Raw genomic sequence first — 20,694 nt, 5'->3', positions numbered from 1 at the left:
CTACACACCTCAGCAAAACGATGTAGCTGAACGTAAAAATAGGTCTCTCATGAGTGAAGATGGCACGTTGTATTGTCAAAAGTCAGGAGTTACCTCATGGTTTTGGGGGGATTTTCTTTATTTCTTCTATTTATCTTCTCTACACATTTGGATGAATCTGGTTGGTCCCTCAAAACCTTAATTTAAAATTTTTTGAAAATCTGGACCCCTAGGGTAAGGCCTCTTGAACAGATTATACTTGATTTCTAATGCACCTTCTGGAAATCTTTTGAACTTCTGTTTCAGGGGAGCTTATTTTAATAAGGTGAGGAATTTTTCTATCCAAAAATATTCAAAATCTGAATAACCTCTCTCTGGAATCTAGAATCTTGATCCCTAATTTCACTGCCCTGAAAACCTTGATCCAAAAGGAGTTGGGAAATCCATATTGCGATGTCCAAATCCTTGACAGTTATAGCATTTCACTCTCTTGATCAAGGGTGGAACTTCTGAAGTTGAAATCCAGGGGATTTAGCTAGAAGCAGTCATGTGTGCAACATATAGTTTGAACATGTGTCTTACAAAGGCTTTGCATTCAATTGCACCTTTTGAAGCTTGGAATGGCGGAAGGCCCTCTATGGCTCATTTATGCATTTTTTATTGTCTTTCTTGTGCACTTGTGCCTGAGCAACTTTGCAGCAAGCTTGATGATAAGGCTATTAAATGTATTTTTGTGGGGTACAGCTCAGAAAGTAAGAGTTACCATCTCTATCATCCTGCTGCCAAGCGGATTCTTGTGAGTAGAGATGTATTTGTGTCGGAAGATGCAATTCAGTCCTTGCTTTCATGTAAAAAAACAACAAAATGTATGTTCGCAGGACATTTGACACTCTCCTTCCATTGTTCAATGTAGGACACATTGATATAGAGCAATTGGGTAATTCAAGAAATGCTAAAAATCAATCCACACATGTTACAAATAAACAAGTTTTTCAGCCCACAAATCAAGCTATTAATGGGGCAAATGTGGATAATGCAGTTGATGAGGAAAGAAGGGAAATTGTGGAGTTTAAAAGTATGCCAAAATGTCTGGTGCAAACACTACGTGACAGTAAATTGGCCACTCCTTTGCCTAGCAGAACACATGCAAGCTCTCATCATAACAAAAGTTATGCTCTTATTGCCAGTTTATGTGATGAAGAGGAACCTATCTCCTTTGATGAAGCAAAGGAATCTGAAAATTGGATGAGTGCTATGAAATCTGAGTATGATTCGATACTAAAAAATGATACATGGGATTTGGTAGACTTGCCTCTTGGCAAGAAGGCCATTGGTACAAAATGGGTTTACAAGCTCAAACGTAAAGCGAATGGCCATGTTGAGCGATACAAAGCTAGGCTTGTTGCAAAGGATTATGCACAAGAGAAAGGCATGCAGACTATCATTGCATTTGCAGCACATAAAGGTTGGAATGTACATCAATTGGATATAAAAAGTGCTTTCTTGAATGGAGATTTGCATGAGGACTTCTCTGTATCTCAGCCTCATGGTTTTGTTTAGAAAAGTCAGGAATCAAAAGTATATGCAGATTGAAGAAAACTTTATATGATCTTAAGCAGGCTCCTAGAGCATGGTATGAAAAGATACATGCATACTTGGTTGCACAGGCTTTTTGCAATAGCCCACCTAACAGTACTCTCTATATTAAGGAGACTAAGGATGTTTTATTGGTCATCGTGTTATACATTGATGACATGCTGCTCATCATAGGCCCTAATGATGATGATCATATTTCAGCTTTATAGCTAATTTAGAGAAGTCTTTTGAGATGTCAAATCTTAGACCGTTGCACTATTACTTGGGCATTGAGTTTTGGCAGCATAATGATGGCATTGTTATGCTACAAAATACATAGATGCATTGTTGAAGAGGTTCAATCTTGAGGACTGTAAACCTGTGGGCTACACCTATGGAGCCAAGTTTACGACTAAGTCTTGAAGATGTAGGTGACTCTTTTTTATGTTGGCTTGTATCAAGAAGATATTGGATGCCTTTTTGTGTGTGTGTGTGTGTGTGTGTGTGTGTGTGTGTGTGTGTGTGTGTGTGTGTGTGAGAGAGAGAGAGAGAGAGAGAGAGAGAGAGAGAGAGCATTGGTAGTCTATCAAACAGGTGTTCCGTTGCCTAAAGAGCACTATGCACTTTGATTTATTTTATCCCAAGGGAGATAAATCACAACTGCATGCATTTACAAACTCAGATTGGGCTCGATGTTATGACACACGAGTGTCTATGAGTGATTTTTACTTTCACCTTGGTGATTCATGTATATCATGGCTCAACAAGAAGCAACCCATTGTGGCCACTTCTATAGCGTTTAATAGCTTACAGTTGAGTGTGTTTCACTCAAGCGTCTTATTGCTGATTTGGGTATTGGCGAGTCCTTAACCACTACCTTCTTCACTGCTGACAGTAAGAGCGCTATGGCAGTTGCGAGGAATCCAGTTTTTCATGCTCGCACAAAGTACATTAAGGTGCACTATCATTATGTCAGGAAGAGATGCTCTGCAAGGAAAATCAACTTAGCTTATGTGCTAACACATGATAACTTGGCAGATTTTTTCACGAAGTTTCTCCCACGAGAGAAGTTTGAAGCTTTTCACAAAGCTTTAAACTTACTTCCCTTTGGGGACTAGTTTGGGCTCCCTATCACAGTAGTCCAAAGAGCCTAGCACATCTCTGTACTTCTAGTGCCAGCTCACCCCTTGTTCACCTCATCACTCCCAAGGGGGATTTGTAGCTATATTTGGTAGTGTTGTGTGTGAACACACTAGGACCAGCCGGGGCACTTTTTCCCTCTTTAAGAGGTTTTTTTCCCCGTGCTAGTATACACCCATCTTGGGGTATACTTATCTTCTTTGTCACACATTCATTATATATCTATCATCTCATTGTGTGCTCCCTTGAGCTTCTCCACTGTGTGTGTGCGCACGCGGTCGCATTCGTGCAACCCTATTTTCAACAATAAGGATCACCCCTTTGCTACAGAAAGAGGGTGACAAGGGTAGGCCCGTTAAGGGACTCACGTGGCTGGATATTGTATATTTCTTAGCTCCTATGTCCATGGAAAAATCTCCAATTTTACAAATTTGTTATTAACACTTGGAAACAACTATTTCATCTACTTAATGGAAAGGGGACATCATGGTAGCAAGTAACTCCCTTATAGTCTACAGACTTAGTGGTCTATGATCTTTTTCCCCCCAATTGCATTGCAGAATATTGCTAAGGAAAGGAGACTTAGCAACAAGCAGGTTGCACATCTTTCAGATATGTGGGATGGTCCAATCTTGGGTTGAGGGACTGTGAGTCAATAAGAGTTATGTTCAACATCCAAAGGAAAGATTGTGCTCTCTTATCTTTGGTACTGAAAAAAGTTGAGCTACTATAGATCAACACTTCTACAAGAGATGACAACTGGACAAGGGACGACAAGGGACTAGTATTGGCCTGACGGGGTACCTATGGCAAAGCCCAAGACTGCAAGTTTATATGTAAATTTGGTAAGGTAGGCTGATAGCCATCTCAACATGACTTGAAATTGAGGTGGAACTAAGGAATCTGGATCTCCAAATTCAAGAAGATCTAGGGATGAAGGTGTTTGGTTATATTTGGGGGGCACAAAATGCTAAAGAGGAACCTTAATTCTACTAAATGTAGAAGATGCAATTCAAGCTTAGTCCTACAATTAGAAGCCTATGGATAGTGGTGGATCTTTGGGGTGTTAAGCCAAAGGGCTTCTTGCACCCTTTGGTGTGGTCTTTTAGAAATGAGCTTATATTTGGAAGTGTGCTCTTCTAGAAATGAGCTTATATTTGGAAGTGTGGCCTTCTAGAATTGAGCTTTTGTAGGGCCTGATGAGGAGGGGATATTATTCTTTGGGGCCTTCAGATTCACACGTCTATGGGAATTGTGGTCTTCTAGAAATGAGCTTATATTTAGCAATAGTAATAGTCAAGGTATACATTTTCTTTATGTTAAAAGAGAAGTGTATAGCCAATGTTAAAACTTCTAGCACATGTAAATAACTGGATTCAGGGTCCTTCTAGGTAGGCTATAGATATCACCATGTTGATGACACTCTATTGATGATAAGTGGGTACTCAATTTGTACTGCTGCATTTATGTTGTTGATCGGCTCACTACCTCTCTCTCCATCGCTCGGAGAAGAGTGAGACTTTGGTATAACTCTTTTCGGACATGTTGGTATATAGATGTATTCTTTTTCCATGCACCCCCAGAGGATACGTTCTGAAGACAAGTGGCCAACCCACTCAGCTATTGTTGTTTATAGAGAATTGCGACTTCAAGCATCTTAGGAATATTAGATGGGTCTCTATTATGTGAATATGCAGGTACTACTATTTTGAAATGATGACTACTAGACTATGTTCAGTATATCTTTTGTATTTGCGTTTGAGAGAGAGAGAGAGAGAGAGAGAGAGAGAGAACCTATGCAATCGCTAAATGAGCTTTACTGGTTGTAGACTCTGGTCACTGTTGCTCTGAGAGCTGGGTCTTCAAATGATACATATTATTTGCACTTGTAGTGGACTTATGTTGGTGCTTGTGGCAAAATAGAAAAATATATATTACTTACACACAAAAAGCATAAATAATATGAATCACATGGTATCTTTCCACCTATACCTATTGTCATCATGAGAAAAAGGTCACAATACAAGCTCATTATAGAGCAGAGTGTCTTTAATTGTACGGACATTTATTTATCAAACTCGTCTCTTATGACTATGCTGAGTTCCATCCCCAGTGGTGTATGTGGTTAACCAAGGTATTGAAAATGTGGCAATACATTTAATGACAAGGCCATCAATTGTCATCCAACTCAGGGTTTTGCCATTCCTAGTGGCTACCTACATTGCGTGGTGCTAAGTGCATGGATGAAATGTTGCATCAAGGTGGTACCTAGCTCCTCCATTTCCTGTCAGCCAAGGATCCATTTCCTTTCTTGCTTGGTTTTAAAGCAACTCTGCTAAAAGACATCATTTGTTATAATCTTTAGGCACAAGGTGCTAAGCAAAGTATATAAACACCCAAATGCAAGTCCACTCATGCTTTGTATATGAAGGCCATTTACCACCTTTAGCCAGGATTGGCCAATGTAACCACCTTTGACATCGATCCACAAGACCACTTATTCAAAGCTCCAATCAAGACACACCACCAAGGACTCATCTTGAGACATCTTGGCACATCATGATAACCACAAACAAGGATTCACAAAAACACATCTGGCACTCCGACATGGAGATTGAACGCCTTGTGCATTTCTTGCATCTTAGGTGGGTATCAACCTCCACTCTACTCCTTTGCTACTGCCACAATCACTTGCTCCTCCTCAGACTGCCCTGGCACATCAATGTACCTTCTCGTATTGAACACAAGACATCTTCAATCCTTGAGACCACTTATGGGGTACAAAAAACTCAACATGAGTAATAAACTGAGACCTCGCACTTTTCATACAACTGTGCCCATAAAGAGACTTTTTTGTTAGGGAAACAAAAAGAGAGGAGAAATAGAATAAGGATATGATATTTAGCAATGTGGGTAATGGTCACTTAAAGCAACTGAGTATGGACAACACTTGAGTTCCACCCCTCAGGGAGTTTCCACCTCTTGTGCCAATGTATAGATACCCGTAACCAAATGGGGAATTCAAAATCATCTTCTAGAGGCTCATCAGCCGGTCCATCCATGGTAAGGGGCAGCCACACGTATCTTGAGTCTCTTAAATCATGTGAGTTCCACCTATCAGCCATGAATAAGAGCATATCTTGCAGGCCAGGAAAGGGAAGAACAAAGGTGGCTTGTGAGAAAAAGGTGGTCTGCATAAAATCTTCATTACCTCCCACACAAGGATTCCCAAGTGTAACCCATGGCCCCAGCATGGACTCCGCTGAGTGGACCAAAGCAGCATTAGGTGCCCAGCCTGTGCAGCCAGATGTTATCAAATAATACACACCCCTATGCTTGAACACGGCTGGGGCTTCTCTATGCATACCCACCATTATCCTCCTCATTATTCTTTTCAAGTTCAAATAATCATCTGTTAAAACCCCTATATGCAGCTCGCTGTTGTCTTCAGAAGAGTATACAATGTAGGCCTCTCCATCATCATCTTTAAAAAGAGTCATGTCTCTGCTGTCGAAGCCATGTGGTCGGCCACTATAAAGGTACGTAAACGGTCCAACTGGAGTCGAGCTGATAGCCAAACCGACAGAAGCCTTTGAATAGTTGACATTGTCAATGTGCATCCACATCACGTATCGATTGGTTTTATCATTGTAAATCACCTTGGGCCTCTCTAGCACATTGCTTACATGAAGATCATGTGATTTGTTGGTTTTATCTGCAGCCAAGACAATGCCTTCATTCTTCCATGTCCAAAGATCCTTGGAAGAGTAACAGCTCACTCCAATCACATCCACCTATCAACAGTAAATCAGTTTACGTGGCAAAATTAGCTCTAGCTGGATGGCAATACATGTTGAAATCGACCCACAAAGACCCATCTACCACCTTGCATTACATAAGAGGCTTTTAACGAGTGCCATGAATCTGCACGAAGAAACATATTATAAAAGCATATGAACACACTATTAAAAAGTTCAAAATTACATGGACACTACTAGGCGGGTGATACTGATGAGGTTATGCTAATGGGAAATTACATGGCTCAATTATGGCACACTTAGTTCTAATTGAATATAAGTTCCTTATTAATGAGGTAGTTTAAAGTTACCTTAATTGTCATGTGCATCACAGATGCCATGGATATTTCTAGGGCTAGATCCAGAAGAGGCAAGCAGATAAAGACCATGAACCAGTAGAAGATGGACATGGAGCAGGACTTGGAGCAGAGCATGGATCCGAAGGGCTGTCGGCTGCATGGAGGATGACATCAGCAGCACCAGTGGGCTGTCGGCTGCAGGACAGAGGGTGCTGGCAGCAGGCGCATCAAGAGATCCAGTCGGCAGCATTAAATGGAATTAATGAATTATGAACTGGCCGACCAGCAGTCGGCCAGTTTCCCATGTACTCCAAGGGACTATAAATAGCCCCCTTGCTCAAGGTCTTAGTCATTCTCTCCCACTAGGGGATTGGATCACTAGAGGTCCCATAGGGGACAGGTTTTAGGGTTTTACCACCTTTTTATGAAGGCAGCCAAGGGCTGCAAAGATATGTACCTTTTTGTACCATAGTATATACTGAATTTCCAGCACTTCTCACTTTCTCTCTCTACTCTCTCTCTACCTGCGTTTTTGCATCAGAAGGTTTCCAAGAGTGTTTAGGGCTGAAAGAAGACTACCCAGAGCTTCCGCGTGTTACATTGGTATCAGAGCATCAGGCTCAGCAAAGCTAAACACTGATTCAGTCCCAGATGATGGTGTACAGGTCCAAGGTACAGGAAAGTACACGGATTCGAAGCCCAAGGCAAGAACACAGATCGGGAAGAACTCCCAGGAGGTTTGTTGGTGGTGTTCCACAGTGCCAGATGGGGATGGCAGTTCCGTGAGGCAGATAGGTTCTAAGGGAACGGTCCCAAGGGAGGTTGATCCTCCAAGGGTGATGTGAGAGTGCCAGACTCAGTTCCAAGAACGAAGACCAAGACGGTGTTCAGAGCCAGGGCAGGAATGGATTGTGGACTAGAGGAACCAGATGCATAGATCTTCATCAGAAACAGAGTGGTTTGGAGAACAGATCGGATTTTCAGAGAAAAAAGGTTTGCCAGGGATGGATGATGACAGAGGGACTTCGGAACAAGATTGGGATGATGACAGTCATCCAAGAGCAGGTTGGATTCCCGTCATCAAGTTTAGCAGAGGGGGATGTCATGTGCAAAGGCGTTATGCCCACCCTTATAGTGTGTACAAGCCCATAAGTTATAGTACATAGTATACTTAGTACTTTTAATGTACTAAGTGCACTATGTGTACTAGTGCAATATACATGTGTGATAGGGGAGTCACACACTCACTTGGTGAGTTGACTTATCCCCACAACTCTCTCTCTCTCTCTCTCCCTTGCTTCTCTGTGTATGTCTCCCATGAATGAACTCTAAACCCTAATTCTGGTTTTCTCCCCATCAACTGGTATCAGAGCTAGTTATTTTTCTAGGGTTTTGTCACTGCAGAGAACAGGCGCGTGCTGCATCAGAACTTGTCGCTGGTCGCCTTTCTCTGCCCAGCCAGCCTGCGTGGGCTGCCCAACAGCCACGAGGTCTGGCCAGGCTTGCGTGGAAGGAGCAGGTGGAGGAGTTCTATGTGAACCTGTGTTAGCTCAGTGCTGGGCGTGAACGAAAGCAACGGAGCCAGACGGAGCCAAGTGCCGGAGATTCTTGGCCGCATGCGGTCGCTTCCAGGTTCGAGAGGCACATTTAACACGGAAGTCAAAATCGTCACAGAATCGGGCGTCGGAAAACTCCGGCGGCAGCAGCGAGACGTCCATCTTGAGAGAGGTCCCCAGCGTGGTGGCGGTCACGTGGAGGTAGCAGGTGGCTCCGCCGTTCTCCATACACTCCAGGGAGCTTGCCGACACGGGTTCCACCAGAAAGACGTCATTGAGCTTCCCCCCCTCCTCTTGCTCAAAGCAATGGGCCACGCCCAGCACTATGTAGTCGTCATCAAGCCAGTCTGGGTCCTCCCCCAGCATAGAGCTTGACGCCTGCAACCGACAGTGTTTTCCCCTCTTGCCCAGCTTGCTTCCCAGGGCGCAGTTCCTCTGCAGAGACGAGATAGAAGACAGAAATGGAGACTTCACGAGAGACGATCCGCCTTGTGATGATGCAGGCGAGCGCCTCCAGCTAACGGCCAAAGGCCTCCTGCTCAGCTGCAGGAGCATCAGCATCTGCATCAATACCCCCCTCCTGCAACAGAAATCAACCTGCAAATCAGAGAAATTCAGAATTTCATAGGTACTTGCCTTTAATTTTTGCGAATTTCTTATCAATTAAATCAATTGAGCAGGTACGAGTGCCCAATTGCTCAATTTTTGAGCAAAATTGGCAAAATTGGGTGACATTGGTCACAATCAGGATAAATTTGCAGGAAATTGGTCAAATCAGGATCAATTTGCAGGAAATTGGATGTCGAAATTTGGGGCTTTTGATGTAATTGTGCAATTAAGCACTCATACATGCTGTATGATGTGAAAAATCGCACATTTGGGCAAAATTGCAGCAAATTGCAGTGCAAATCAAGGGGCTTTTGTGCCGATTTGGTTGATTTGCATGCAGGCAATCGCATTTGATGCTGTGGATAATGTGCTGATGCCTTACAAGCACTCAATGTGCCTGTAAATCAAGGGGCTTTCATGTATTTGATGTATATGTGGCCAGGGGGAAGCATCGTGAACACTCTGGATGCCTTCATGTGCGTCAATGTACCATGTATGATCAGGAATTGATCTCAAATCAAGGGGCTTTTCAAGTTTGTATGCTTGTTGAGCTTGGCAAAGCAGCAGGCAAGACATTTATGCCTTGAATCCTCAAAAATCAGCTTGCAGTCAAGGGGCTTTTGCTCAATTTCTGTTCGGGACTGTTGTATGCAGTGTACGGGACTGTAAAAGTCTGATTTTTACTCATTTGGACAGCCAGGAGAGCATTTATTGCTACTGTACCTGCTGGTACAGATTTGGCACAGCTTTGTGCATGTTTTGGCATGGCTGTACACTGTTTTGAGTGATCAAAAGGTTCAATTTCAGCTGCTGTACTTGCCGGGACAGGTTTGGTACATCATTGGTGAGCACTTGGTACTGCTGTACAGTACTTTGGAAGGGCAAAAGAGCACATTTAAGGTGCTGTCCAAAATCTGCAGCAACCAGATTTTGGTGTTTTCATCACAAAAAGTGGGAGAAAAGTTGCATTCTTGCTTCCGCAGTGGGAGATAAAGCTTGGGAGAACATTTGTGAGCACTTTGTGTGCTTTGGGTGCAGTGTTTGCACATTTGCAGGGAGTCAGGCATTAAAGGTTGCATATTGCTATGGCAACCACAGGTGAGAGCTCTTCATTGCTTCACATCAAGAAGCTTGAAGGCTCGCAGAATTATGACATTTGGCAAACCCAGTGCTACAATGTGTTGCTTCAGAAAAAGCAGCACAAGCCTATCAAAGAAAGGGGTGTGATGCCCGCTTCTCTTACTGCTGAAGAGTGGGAAGATATGGATGAGCTGGCAAGATCTACTATCATGTTGTCTATGTCAGACTCATTACTTTTCAGCATTCGTGAAGAGAAGACAGCTTGGGGAATGTGGCAGAGATTGCAGGACTTGTATGCCCAACAAAGTGCCTCAAGCAAAGTGTATTGGTTGAAGAAACTCATAGGTCTTCAGATGAAGGAAGGGGCATCTATGACAGCCCATCTCAATGAGTTTAATGGTATAGTCAGCCAGGTCATTAATCAAAAGTTGGCAATGGACGATGAGTTCAAAGCCACTTTTTTGTTATGCACTTTGCCAGAGAGTTGGGACACATTCAGGACAGCCACTAGCAATTCGAATGCTATGCTGTCATATGCAGATGTTGAGGGTGCTCTTCTTCAAGAAGAGATGAACAGGAAAAACAACTCTGTTGGAAAGTCCAATGCAATGAATGCACGTGGGAGATCCCAGCAAAGGGGGAAAAGCCAAGAAAGGGGAAGGAGCAAGTCTCGCTCCAAAAAGGATTTGGAATGCCATTATTGTGGCAAGAAGGGACACATCAAAAAGCAATGCTACAAATGGAAAAATGATCAAAAAGAAAAGGGAAAAGGCAAAGACAAAGAGAAAGATGAAGCCAAAGATGTAAAGCCAAAGGGCAAAAGTGGAGTCAAGATCGAAGAAATCAATGTGTCACATGCAGGTGGCAGTGAGGATGAGGTCCTCTTTACGTCTTCACTTGATGCCCATTCACTTCTTACAGGTGGTCATGGTATGCACTCATGGATCATTGATTCAGGTGCCTCCTTTCATGTCACAGGTTGCAGAGACTTGTTTGTCAGGTACACTGCTGGCAATGAAGGAGTGGTTTATTTGGGTGATAACCATGCATGCAAGATACTTGGCAGAGGTGATGTGAGGCTTGTGTTTTCAGATGGCTCACAGCTTATGCTCCATGATGTCAGGCATGTGCCTGAGATCAAGAAGAATCTGCTTTCTACTGGACAGCTTGATGATGCTGATTATGTTACCACATTTGGTAGTGGAAAGTGGAAAATTAGTAAGGGCTCACTGGTTGTTGCCAGAGGCTCTAAGGTGGACACTCTTTATTTCATGCATGCAGGTGTTTGTCACCATGCTAATGTAAATGCAACCGAGCTGCCGGAAATCTCTATGTGGCATAGCCGGTTGGGACACATGAGTGTAAAGGGAATGGAGCAATTGTCTCGTTTGGGTTACTTGCCTTCTCTAAAGTTTTCAAGTTTTCAGTTTTGTGAGCATTGTATTTATGGCAGGCAACTCCAGTGCCCCCACAAGAAAGCTCTTGGACAGAAAGATGCTCAGTTAGAGCTTGTGCATACAGATGTATGTGAGATGCCTCAGCTTTCTTTAGGAGGGGCAAAATATTTTGTGTCTTTTATTGATGATGCCACACGCAAGGTGTGGGTTTATCCTCTTCGTTTGAAGAGTGATACATTCTCAGTGTTTCAGAAGTTTGTTGCTCATGTTGAGAATCAAACTGGCAAAACACTGAAGGCTTTGCGTTCCGACAATGGTGGAGAGTATACGTCCAAACAGTTTCAGGACTTTTGTGATGCTAAAGGCATCAAGAGGGAGCTCTCTACTCCTTATGATCCTCCACAAAACGGGACAGCAGAGAGGATGAACAGGACCATACAGGAGAAGGTCCGTTCTATGTTGTCACATGCTGCATTACCTCATGGTTTTTGGGCTGAAGCTGTTATGACAGCCGTTCACCTTATAAACAGGTCACCTAACACGAGGCTTGGTGGGAAAGTGCCAGAAGAAGTATGGACAGGGAAGCCTCCGTCATACAAGCACTTGAGAGTGTTTGGTTGCGTTGCGTACGTGCACATACGCAGGAAAATGCGCACCAAACTTGATCCTAAGTCTCACAAATGCATATTCCTAGGATATGGTGACAGAGGTGAAATGGGGTATAGACTTTGGGATCCCATGAATAGAAAGATCATACGCAACAATGATGTCATTTTTGATGAAACATGCATGTATAAGGAGCCTGCAAGGCAACAGGAGCCTGGCAGAGTCATCTTTGATGATGATGGACATCATGGACAACAACAAAGGGCTGTAAATCAGCCATTACAGCAAGAAAACCAGCCCTTAAATGGTGCTGAAAATGGTCCAAATGGACAGCCAGAGATGGCAGAAGATATCCCTATGGATATACCACAGTTAGAGGAGATACCGGGCATTATATTTCAGCCTTATGGCATGGAACAGGAGCCACCAATGGGTGATATGCAGGCTGGACAGCAACCTGCAAATGATGGTCATTGGGTACGGAGGTCCACTAGACCCTCCAGAGCCCCTGACAGGTTTGTTCCAGGGGTTGACTACTTGATGCTCACTGACTGTGGGGAGCCCTCATGTTACAAAGAGGCTTTACAGAGGGCAGACAAGGCTCTATGGGAGCGTGCCATGAAGTCAGAGATGGATTCTCTGCATAAAAATGGAACTTGGAAGTTGGTGCATTTACCTGCAGGCAAGAAGGTTTTGCCATGCAAGTGGGTTTACAGGCTCAAAGTTGCACCAGATGCAAAGCCAAGATACAAAGCCAGGTTAGTGGCTAAGGGCTTCAAGCAGGAATATGGTGTGGACTTTGAGGAGATCTTCTCTCCAGTGGTCAAAATGACCACACTTAGAGCTGTGTTAGCTTTGGTTGCGCATGATGATCTGGACTTGATTCAGATGGATGTGAAGACTGCTTTTCTTCACGGTGATCTCCATGAGGAGATATATATGCAGCAGCTAGAGGGTTATGCAGTGAGTGGAAAGGAGAAGCTTGTATACAAGCTGAAAGAGAGTCTTTATGGGCTCAAACAAGCACCAAGAGAATGGTATCATAAATTTGATACATTCATGAAATCTCAGAAATTCAGGAGAAGTGACATAGATCACTGCTTGTAAACCAAGAAAGCTTTGGATGGCAGTCTATTGATTCTCATTTTGTATGTTGATGATATGTTGATTGCTGGGAAATCTCGTAAAGAGATGGATGCTTTGAAGAAGAGGCTGCATGAAACCTTTGATATGAAGGATTTGGGTGATGCAAATCACATCTTGGGTATGCGGATACTTCGGGACAGAAATCAGCATGTGTTGTATTTGTCTCAGAAGGAATACATTGGCAAAGTCTTGCAGAGGTTCAATATGGACGGGGGGAAGAAAGCTAGTACTCCTTTGCCTCCATATGCGAAACTCAGTGCTATGGACAGCCCACAGTCAGACAGAGACAGGGCTGATATGGCCAAGATTCCGTATGCTTCAGCTTGTGGCAGTCTCATGTATGCCATGGTTGCTACTAGGCCGGACATTGCATTTGCAGTGGGAGTGGTTTCTAGATACATGGCCAACCCTGGCAAGAAGCATTGGGAAGCAGTGAAAGGTGTCATGAGATACCTGAAGGGCACACAGGATTTGTGCATTTGCTTTGGCAAACAGGATGCATTAGTGCATGGTTACACGGATTCGGATTATGCCGGTCATCCAGATAACCGGAAGTCTACTACCGGTTATGTATTTACATTCACAGGAGGTGCTGTGTCATGGATATCCAGGATGCAGAAGTGCACTGCCTTATCTACTACAGAGGCCGAGTATATTGCAGCCACAGAGGCTTGCAAGGAGGCATTATGGCTATCTCGGTTAGTGGTTGATTTGGGTTATACAGGGGATATTCCATTGTTGCATTGTGACAGTCAGAGTGCCATTCAGTTGGCAAAGAACCCTGTTTTTCATGCAAAGACGAAGCATGTGGATGTGAAGTATCACTTCATCAGAGAGGTGATAGAGAACAAGCAAATTCAGCTTGTTAAGATTCATACGGATGACAACCCGGCTGATCTGTTGACGAAGAGTTTGCCTCCGGAGCGGTTTGCTCATTGCAGACACTTGATGGGCATTGGATGAGGCCAGTTTCAGCCTTGATATGGCCTTGTATATTATCATGTACATGCTGATTTTTTCTTTTCCTTCATTTAAGGGCACTTTGCCTTTAAGTGGGAGGTTGTTGGGGTAAAGGCGTTATGCCCACCCTTATAGTGTGTACAAGCCCATAAGTTATAGTACATAGTACACTTAGTACTTTTAATGTACTAAGAGCACTATGTGTACTAGTGCAATATACATGTGTGATAGGGGAGTCACACACTCACTTGGTGAGTTGACTTATCCCCACAACTCTCTCTCTCTCTCTCTCCCTTGCTTCTCTGTGTATGTCTCCCATGAATGAACTCTAAACCCTAATTCTGGTTTTCTCCCCATCAAGGTGTAGCATCTGAGGTGAGCATGGAGCAGGACAAGTGGGATCATGGAGGGAAGCAGTCGGCTGAAGCACATGAACCCAGACAAAGGCTGTCGGCTGCAAGGAAAAGAGGATGTTGGCTGTCGGCTGACGTCAGCAGAAAGGTTGGGCAGTAGGCGCAGCAAAGACAGGGGCCAGCGGTCGGGCAGTACCAAAAAGGGCATGTGTGGACATGGAACTGGCCGACCAGCAGTCGGCCAGCATAAAGTGTCCCAAGTCCCATATAAAAAGGGCCCCCATGCTCAAGGTTTAGTCATTCTCTCCCACTAGGGGATTGGATCCTTAGAGGTCCCGAGGCAAGCAAATAAAGACCATGAACCAGTAGAAGATGGACATGGAGCAGGACTTGGAGCAGAGCATGGATCCGAAGGGCTGTCGGCTGCATGGAGGATGGCATCAGCAGCACCAGTGGGCTGTCGGCTGCAGGACAGAGGGTGCTGGCAGCAGGCGCATCAAGAGATCCAGTCGGCAGCATTAAATGGAATTAATGAATTATGAACTGGCCGACCAGCAGTCGGCCAGTTTCCCATGTACTCCAAGGGACTATAAATAGCCCCCTTGCTCAAGGTCTTAGTCATTCTCTCCCACTAGGGGATTGGATCACTAGAGGTCCCATAGGGGACAGGTTTTAGGGTTTTACCACCTTTTTATGAAGGCAGCCAAGGGCTGCAAAGATATGTACCTTTTTGTACCATAGTATATACTGAATTTCCAGCACTTCTCACTTTCTCTCTCTACTCTCTCTCTACCTGCGTTTTTGCATCAGATGGTGCGTTTTTGCATCAGAAGGTTTCCAAGAGTGTTTAGGGCTGAAAGAAGACTACCCAGAGCTTCCGCGTGCTACATTAATGTTAAGGACACCCTCACCTATGATCTCTTGATGAGGATCATTAATGGGAATTCCCAAGGGGGTAGAAACCTTTGAGACCTACCTGGATCAGGCCTATGGCTCAATGACCTCAAAGTTAAGGACACACTCCCCTATCATCTATGGTCTATGTAAGTGAGGATTAGGCTCACTGACAGGCATTCCCAATTACGACCCAAATCAGGCCTAGGTCTGGCTCAAGCCTTACATCTGGTCCTGGTTTTATTGGACACTAGGGCTTACGTGGGGAGTCAGGTATAGTGTTTCAGGCTCCATGGTGCTCCCTAGATGAGCTATGGCTGAAGCCTAGGTGGTAAGTGTTACAGGACAAGTGCACACTAGTGTGGGGTCAGGCTAGAGGCCAGATTTTCTATGTGAGAAGACTCCAAAGACATTTCAAAATTTGGATTCCACTATGTGCATGGCCATACGAGATTTCTTGTCACAAACTAACGTGCATTGATCCAGATGAAGGTGTTCCAAACCCTTAAGTTTCCATGCTTTATACACCACATGCTGACAAGCAACTGTGAGCTATAAAACATGATTAGTAAAAGCAAGCGGATTATAAGGACTAAGCCTTATAAGTTAATTAAGTGCTTATAAGTTAATAATCCCATAAGTATAGCTTTTATCGGAAAAAGCTATGTAAGTGAGGGTTATGTGATGAGTGGATTGCTCTTTTGTATTGTCATGTGACAAGATGGTATGTGTAGACCATGGGTGCAATCCACTCTTGATTGTCCATCCTTGAGGCAGACATCCCACCAATGGCCCTCCAGGACGGGTCCTAGCGTTATGGGATGCCAGGGCTTACTGGTGCGGTCTATACGTTCAAAGCCTTAGCCCCGGAACCCTAATTTTGGATTAATCTTGTGCTTGTCCTGAGTTCAGGTGATCTTGGAAAGATTCCGTCGCCCAAGAACCCCAGATTCTGTCACATGGATCCCTGACACGGACTTAGCACATCTAGAAGCGGAAGGGTAAGGATATATGAAGCTTTTTAGAACATGGAGGATAACAAAAATTCTAGTGGGAAAGTGTCGCAGTGGATACAACTCCCCCAAGAGGAGTTTCGAGCTATGTCAAGTGTAACTCCATCGAGCACATCCCGAAAGATTGTCCAAGGACATTGAAGGAGCAGTCCAAGGAGGACGCATCTTCAAAACCAGAGGATGAGTGTTAAGGAGATGCATGTGTGCACCTCTCAACTTTTTTGGTTTCTCGGGTTGAGGTACACAAGAAGGCAATTAAATTGCATTAGGACACAAGTACGAATAGAGGAAGTTTCTAGCTAAGTCTCTGATGGAGACTCTTCTGTTAGAAGTCATCTCCTGTCCAGTTTTATACACCATGGCCTTTGTTGTGGGTGTGCCCGCCCTTATCAGGTGTTTTATCATTTTTCCTCACTCCCCGCATTTTTCCCATTTTTTCTGTGGCTTGGGAGGCAGTTCTGAGTTGGCAGGAGCACTAAGTAGCTGGCCGACTAACCCATCAGCAGACAGGTGACTGGCCGACTGCCCAACAGCAGTCGTGGACCTCTGTACTACTGGCCGATTGGGCATATACAGTCGTGGGCTTCATTCAGTGCTGGCCGACTGATGCTACAGTCATGGAGGCTTTTTCAGCAGGCCGACTGCCCATCTGGGGGCATATAAATAGGCCCCCAACCCCCATACCACAATTGTATCATATTCGGGATCTTCTTGTGTATATCAGAGCAGAGTTACACGCCTACATCTCTCTCTCTCTTGTGCTGTATTTTTCTGCATGCGTTTTTGCTCTCGTGTTCCCAGATCTGGTCATCATCTCCGCTGCGTATTCTGACATGGTATCAGAGCCCTAGGCTCTAGATAGTTCTTGGGATTTGTGTGAGCAAGAGGGGGACTGTTTTGTGGCTGATTGGTGGACTGTTTTGGACTGTTCGGGAAGGGGAGAAGCAAGAGGAAGGCGGGCTGATTTGCTGGACAGCCACTTGCAAGTTTTAGTTCTTCTTTGTTCCCACCCACCCACCCTTTTCAGAGTACATCCCCGCAATGGCAGATCTGTTTGAGATGGCCGAGAGACATGTGAAGATCCCGACACTCCCCACGTTCCCGGTGGACCGTCAGTTGGACGGGAGCAACTACGGCATATGGAAGGTTATGATGGAATCTGTTCTGGAGTCTTACGACCTCGCTGATTTCGTCGTTGTTGGTGTTCCACCGCCGGAAGTAGAGGAAGGGGAGTTACCGTCGATCCGAAAGGACCGGGAGGCCTAGACACAGATGTGGGATCGTGTCAACGCCAGGGTCCGTTTGTTTATCTTTCTCAACTGCACACCACAGGTAATCAATCATGTAAAGCATATGACGCTGGCCAGAGGTATATGGCAGCATTTGGCCTCACTTTACAACAGGGTATCGCCCATGAAGAGGATTTCCTTGGAAGTACATATGCGGGTTATGAGCCCTGCAAAGTCGTCGACGATGCGGGAGCATATTAACAAGCTGCAGGCTCTTCAGCACGAAGTTCTTCAGGCTGGGAAGGAGATATTGTCAGAGGACATGGCCATAACGTTGCTGTCACACTTGCCCTCTTCGTACTCAGCATTTTACTCCTCTTTGATTACCAGTGGCAGGCTCAGCACCATCACGTGGGAGGAGCTTGTGCCCATGGTCCTGGACCAGGAGGAACGATTCACGAACCCTCCTCAGGGTGGAGGTTCGGAGGCCTTAACTGGCCAACGGTCGAAAGGCCGTAACTCGGGCAAAGGGAAGGCTTCATCGGAGAAGTCTTCTGAGAAGAAGTCCGACGCTGACCGCGAGAAACTGAAGGCAAAGAGGACCTATAATGATTGTGGCGAGAAAGGCCACTATTGGAGGCAGTGTCCCAAGCGGAAGACCGAGATGGGTGAAGATTCCTAAGCAGCAATCATGAAGACTCCGGCTTTTGTGCACCTGGAGGTGATGGACACCGATGTTTCATTTTCTTCAGGCAGGGAGGAGATTGGAGGACACTCCGCAACGGATACTCGGGAGTGGATTCTCGATAGTGGTGCTTCTAGGCACATGACTCCTTCCCGTTCCGGTTTACAGGATCTCTGCAGGCTTTCTGGTCATATTCTTACTGGTGATACATCCACTATCCCAGTTCACAGTGAGGGCAGGATGGAGATAGTTCCCGATGGCAGAGGGGGGAAGCATTCCTCCTAGGTGTTGTATGTTCCGGCACTTGGTTTTCATCTGTTGTCAGTGCATCAGGTTTGCAAGACTGGCGTACGGGTGGAGTTTGATGAGCATTTTGTTGCTCTCCGGGACAAAGCAACAGGCCAAGTGGTTTGGGAAGGCGGAGTGGAGAATGAAGTTTACAACCTTTCAGCACTCTCTCTCCCAGGTCCTCAGGTTTGTGATGAGTGGCAGTCTGGTAATGGCCACTTAAGTGTGGATACGCTGCAGGTGCGGGCTTTCCGAGACCAGGTGGTGGATAGCTTGCCAATAGATGGCAGCAGTTGGCAGGAACTTTCCAGTACTGATGTTGGTAGTTCTTGTGTTCATCAGTCAGAGGAAGCTGAACAGGTCACTTATGCTCTGATGTCTCGTAGTGTTCGGGACATAGAACTTCCAGTAGTTGAGGATATTCTTTCCAAGGGGACCTTTCGGAAAGCCAGGCAGGTGGCAGGTGATTACTTGCAGAAGGAGGTGGTTTCTCCAGGCTTTGTGGTTCCGGATTCAGAGGGGGTGGTTGACAGGTTTCAGAAGGCCTTGCGTGGTCTTCATAAGGTTTCCAGGACTTGTTTGTGCACCGTAACAGGTATTGATCCTTGTGAGCAGTGTGATGTCTCTGTGACTCAGAAGCTGTATGGTTCATTGATCTGGTTGATGGACACCAGATTGGACGGGGGCTTCCTGATGAGGCGGTTGAGCTCATGGTTGCAGATGACTTTTTGGGAGGCAGGATTGCGTTTCCTGTGGTTTCTGCGGCATGCGAAGGATCATGGACTCTTGTACACAAGAGGGGGATTGTTGGATGGAGTCCGACTCCACGGTTGGAGTGACTCGGTTTGGGGAGGAGATCCGGACACGAGGAGCTCTACTTCAGGCCCAGGAGCAGTTTTACGGAGCAGTAGGAGACAGTCATCTTTTGCCTTGTCGAGAACAGAGGCAGAGTACCGAGCTGTTTGTGATGCTGCTTGTGAGGTGGTGCGGATGTAGAGGTTACATTGGAGGTTTGGGCTTCCACTGGAGAAACCCATGGTCATCCAGAGGCACTTTGTTCGTGAACAGATCGTTGCTGATGACATCTTGCTAGAGTTCTGTTCAACGGAGGACAGTACGGTGGACCTCTTCACGAAGTCGCTCTCTCAGGATTCGCTCAGGCAGCACCCCAGCTCCATGTGGTTGGTTTCATGGCCAGGAGCTGAGAGGGGGTGTTAGAAGTCATCTCCTGTCCAGTTTTATACACCAGGGCCTTTGTTGTGGTGTGCCCACCCTTATCAGGTGTTTTATCATTTTTCCTCACTCCCCGCATTTTTCCCCTATTTTTTTCCATTTTTTCAAGGGCTTGGGAGGCAGTTCTGAGTTGGCAGGAGCACTGAGTAGCTGGCCGACTGACCCATCAGCAGACAGGTGACTGACCGACTGCCCAACAGCAGTCGTGGACCTCTGTACTGTTGGCCGACTGGGCATATACAGTCGTGGGCTTCATTCAGTGCTGGCCGACTGATGCTACAGTCGTGGAGGCTTTTTCAACAGGCCGACTGCCCATCTGGGGGCATATAAATAGGCCCCCAGCCCCCATACCACACTTGTATCATATTCGGGATCTTCTTGTGTATATCAGAGCAGAGTTACACGCCTACATCTCTCTCTCTCTTGTGTTGTATTTTTCTGCATGCGTTTTTGCTCTCGTGTTCCCAGATCTGGTCATCATCTCCGCTGCGTATTTTGACATCTTCATAGTTGCCATCTAGATTCTACAGTAAGTGGAGAATCGTTGGCTTCAATGGTGGTTGCTTTAGTTTCGAGGCCTGGACAAGAGAACTCTTCTCATCTATCGATTGATTTGGGTGGAGTATCTTCGGTTTCTGATGTCATGGATGCACCACAAGATGGCATGTCGCTAGACTTATCTGCACCTCGGGAGGATATGCCAGTTGGTGTGTCTTCACAAGGAAGAGATTTCTTGGAGACCGTACCAGCAGCACCTAGAGTTTTTTCCTTCAGTGTATCAGAGAATGTATTACTTGGAATATGTCCCACAAGGAGACCGGGAAAAGCATAAAGTTGGTATTTTGGGCCAGCCCA

General features: G+C 45.3%; 1 protein-coding gene across 1 annotated transcript in view; it reads right to left on the bottom strand.

Annotated features, from left to right (window-relative positions):
- Positions 1-4,603: 4,603 nt before the first annotated feature.
- The window catches only part of LOC147633683 (uncharacterized), a 43,849-nt gene continuing 27,758 nt past the window's right edge, over positions 4,604-20,694 (bottom strand). Inside the window, exon 2 of the mRNA XM_086804663.1 lies at positions 4,604-6,488. Within this exon, the coding sequence (XP_086660789.1) occupies positions 5,619-6,488 (870 nt within the window). The 3' untranslated portion in view covers positions 4,604-5,618. The remainder of the gene's footprint in view (positions 6,489-20,694) is intronic.

Source organism: Cibotium barometz, chromosome 11 (assembly GCF_041138505.1).
Source record: "Cibotium barometz isolate CiBa-2024 chromosome 11, ASM4113850v1, whole genome shotgun sequence".
In the NCBI taxonomy this organism is placed as follows: domain Eukaryota; kingdom Viridiplantae; phylum Streptophyta; class Polypodiopsida; order Cyatheales; family Cibotiaceae; genus Cibotium; species Cibotium barometz.
This window is presented reverse-complemented; position numbering and strand designations above follow the sequence as displayed.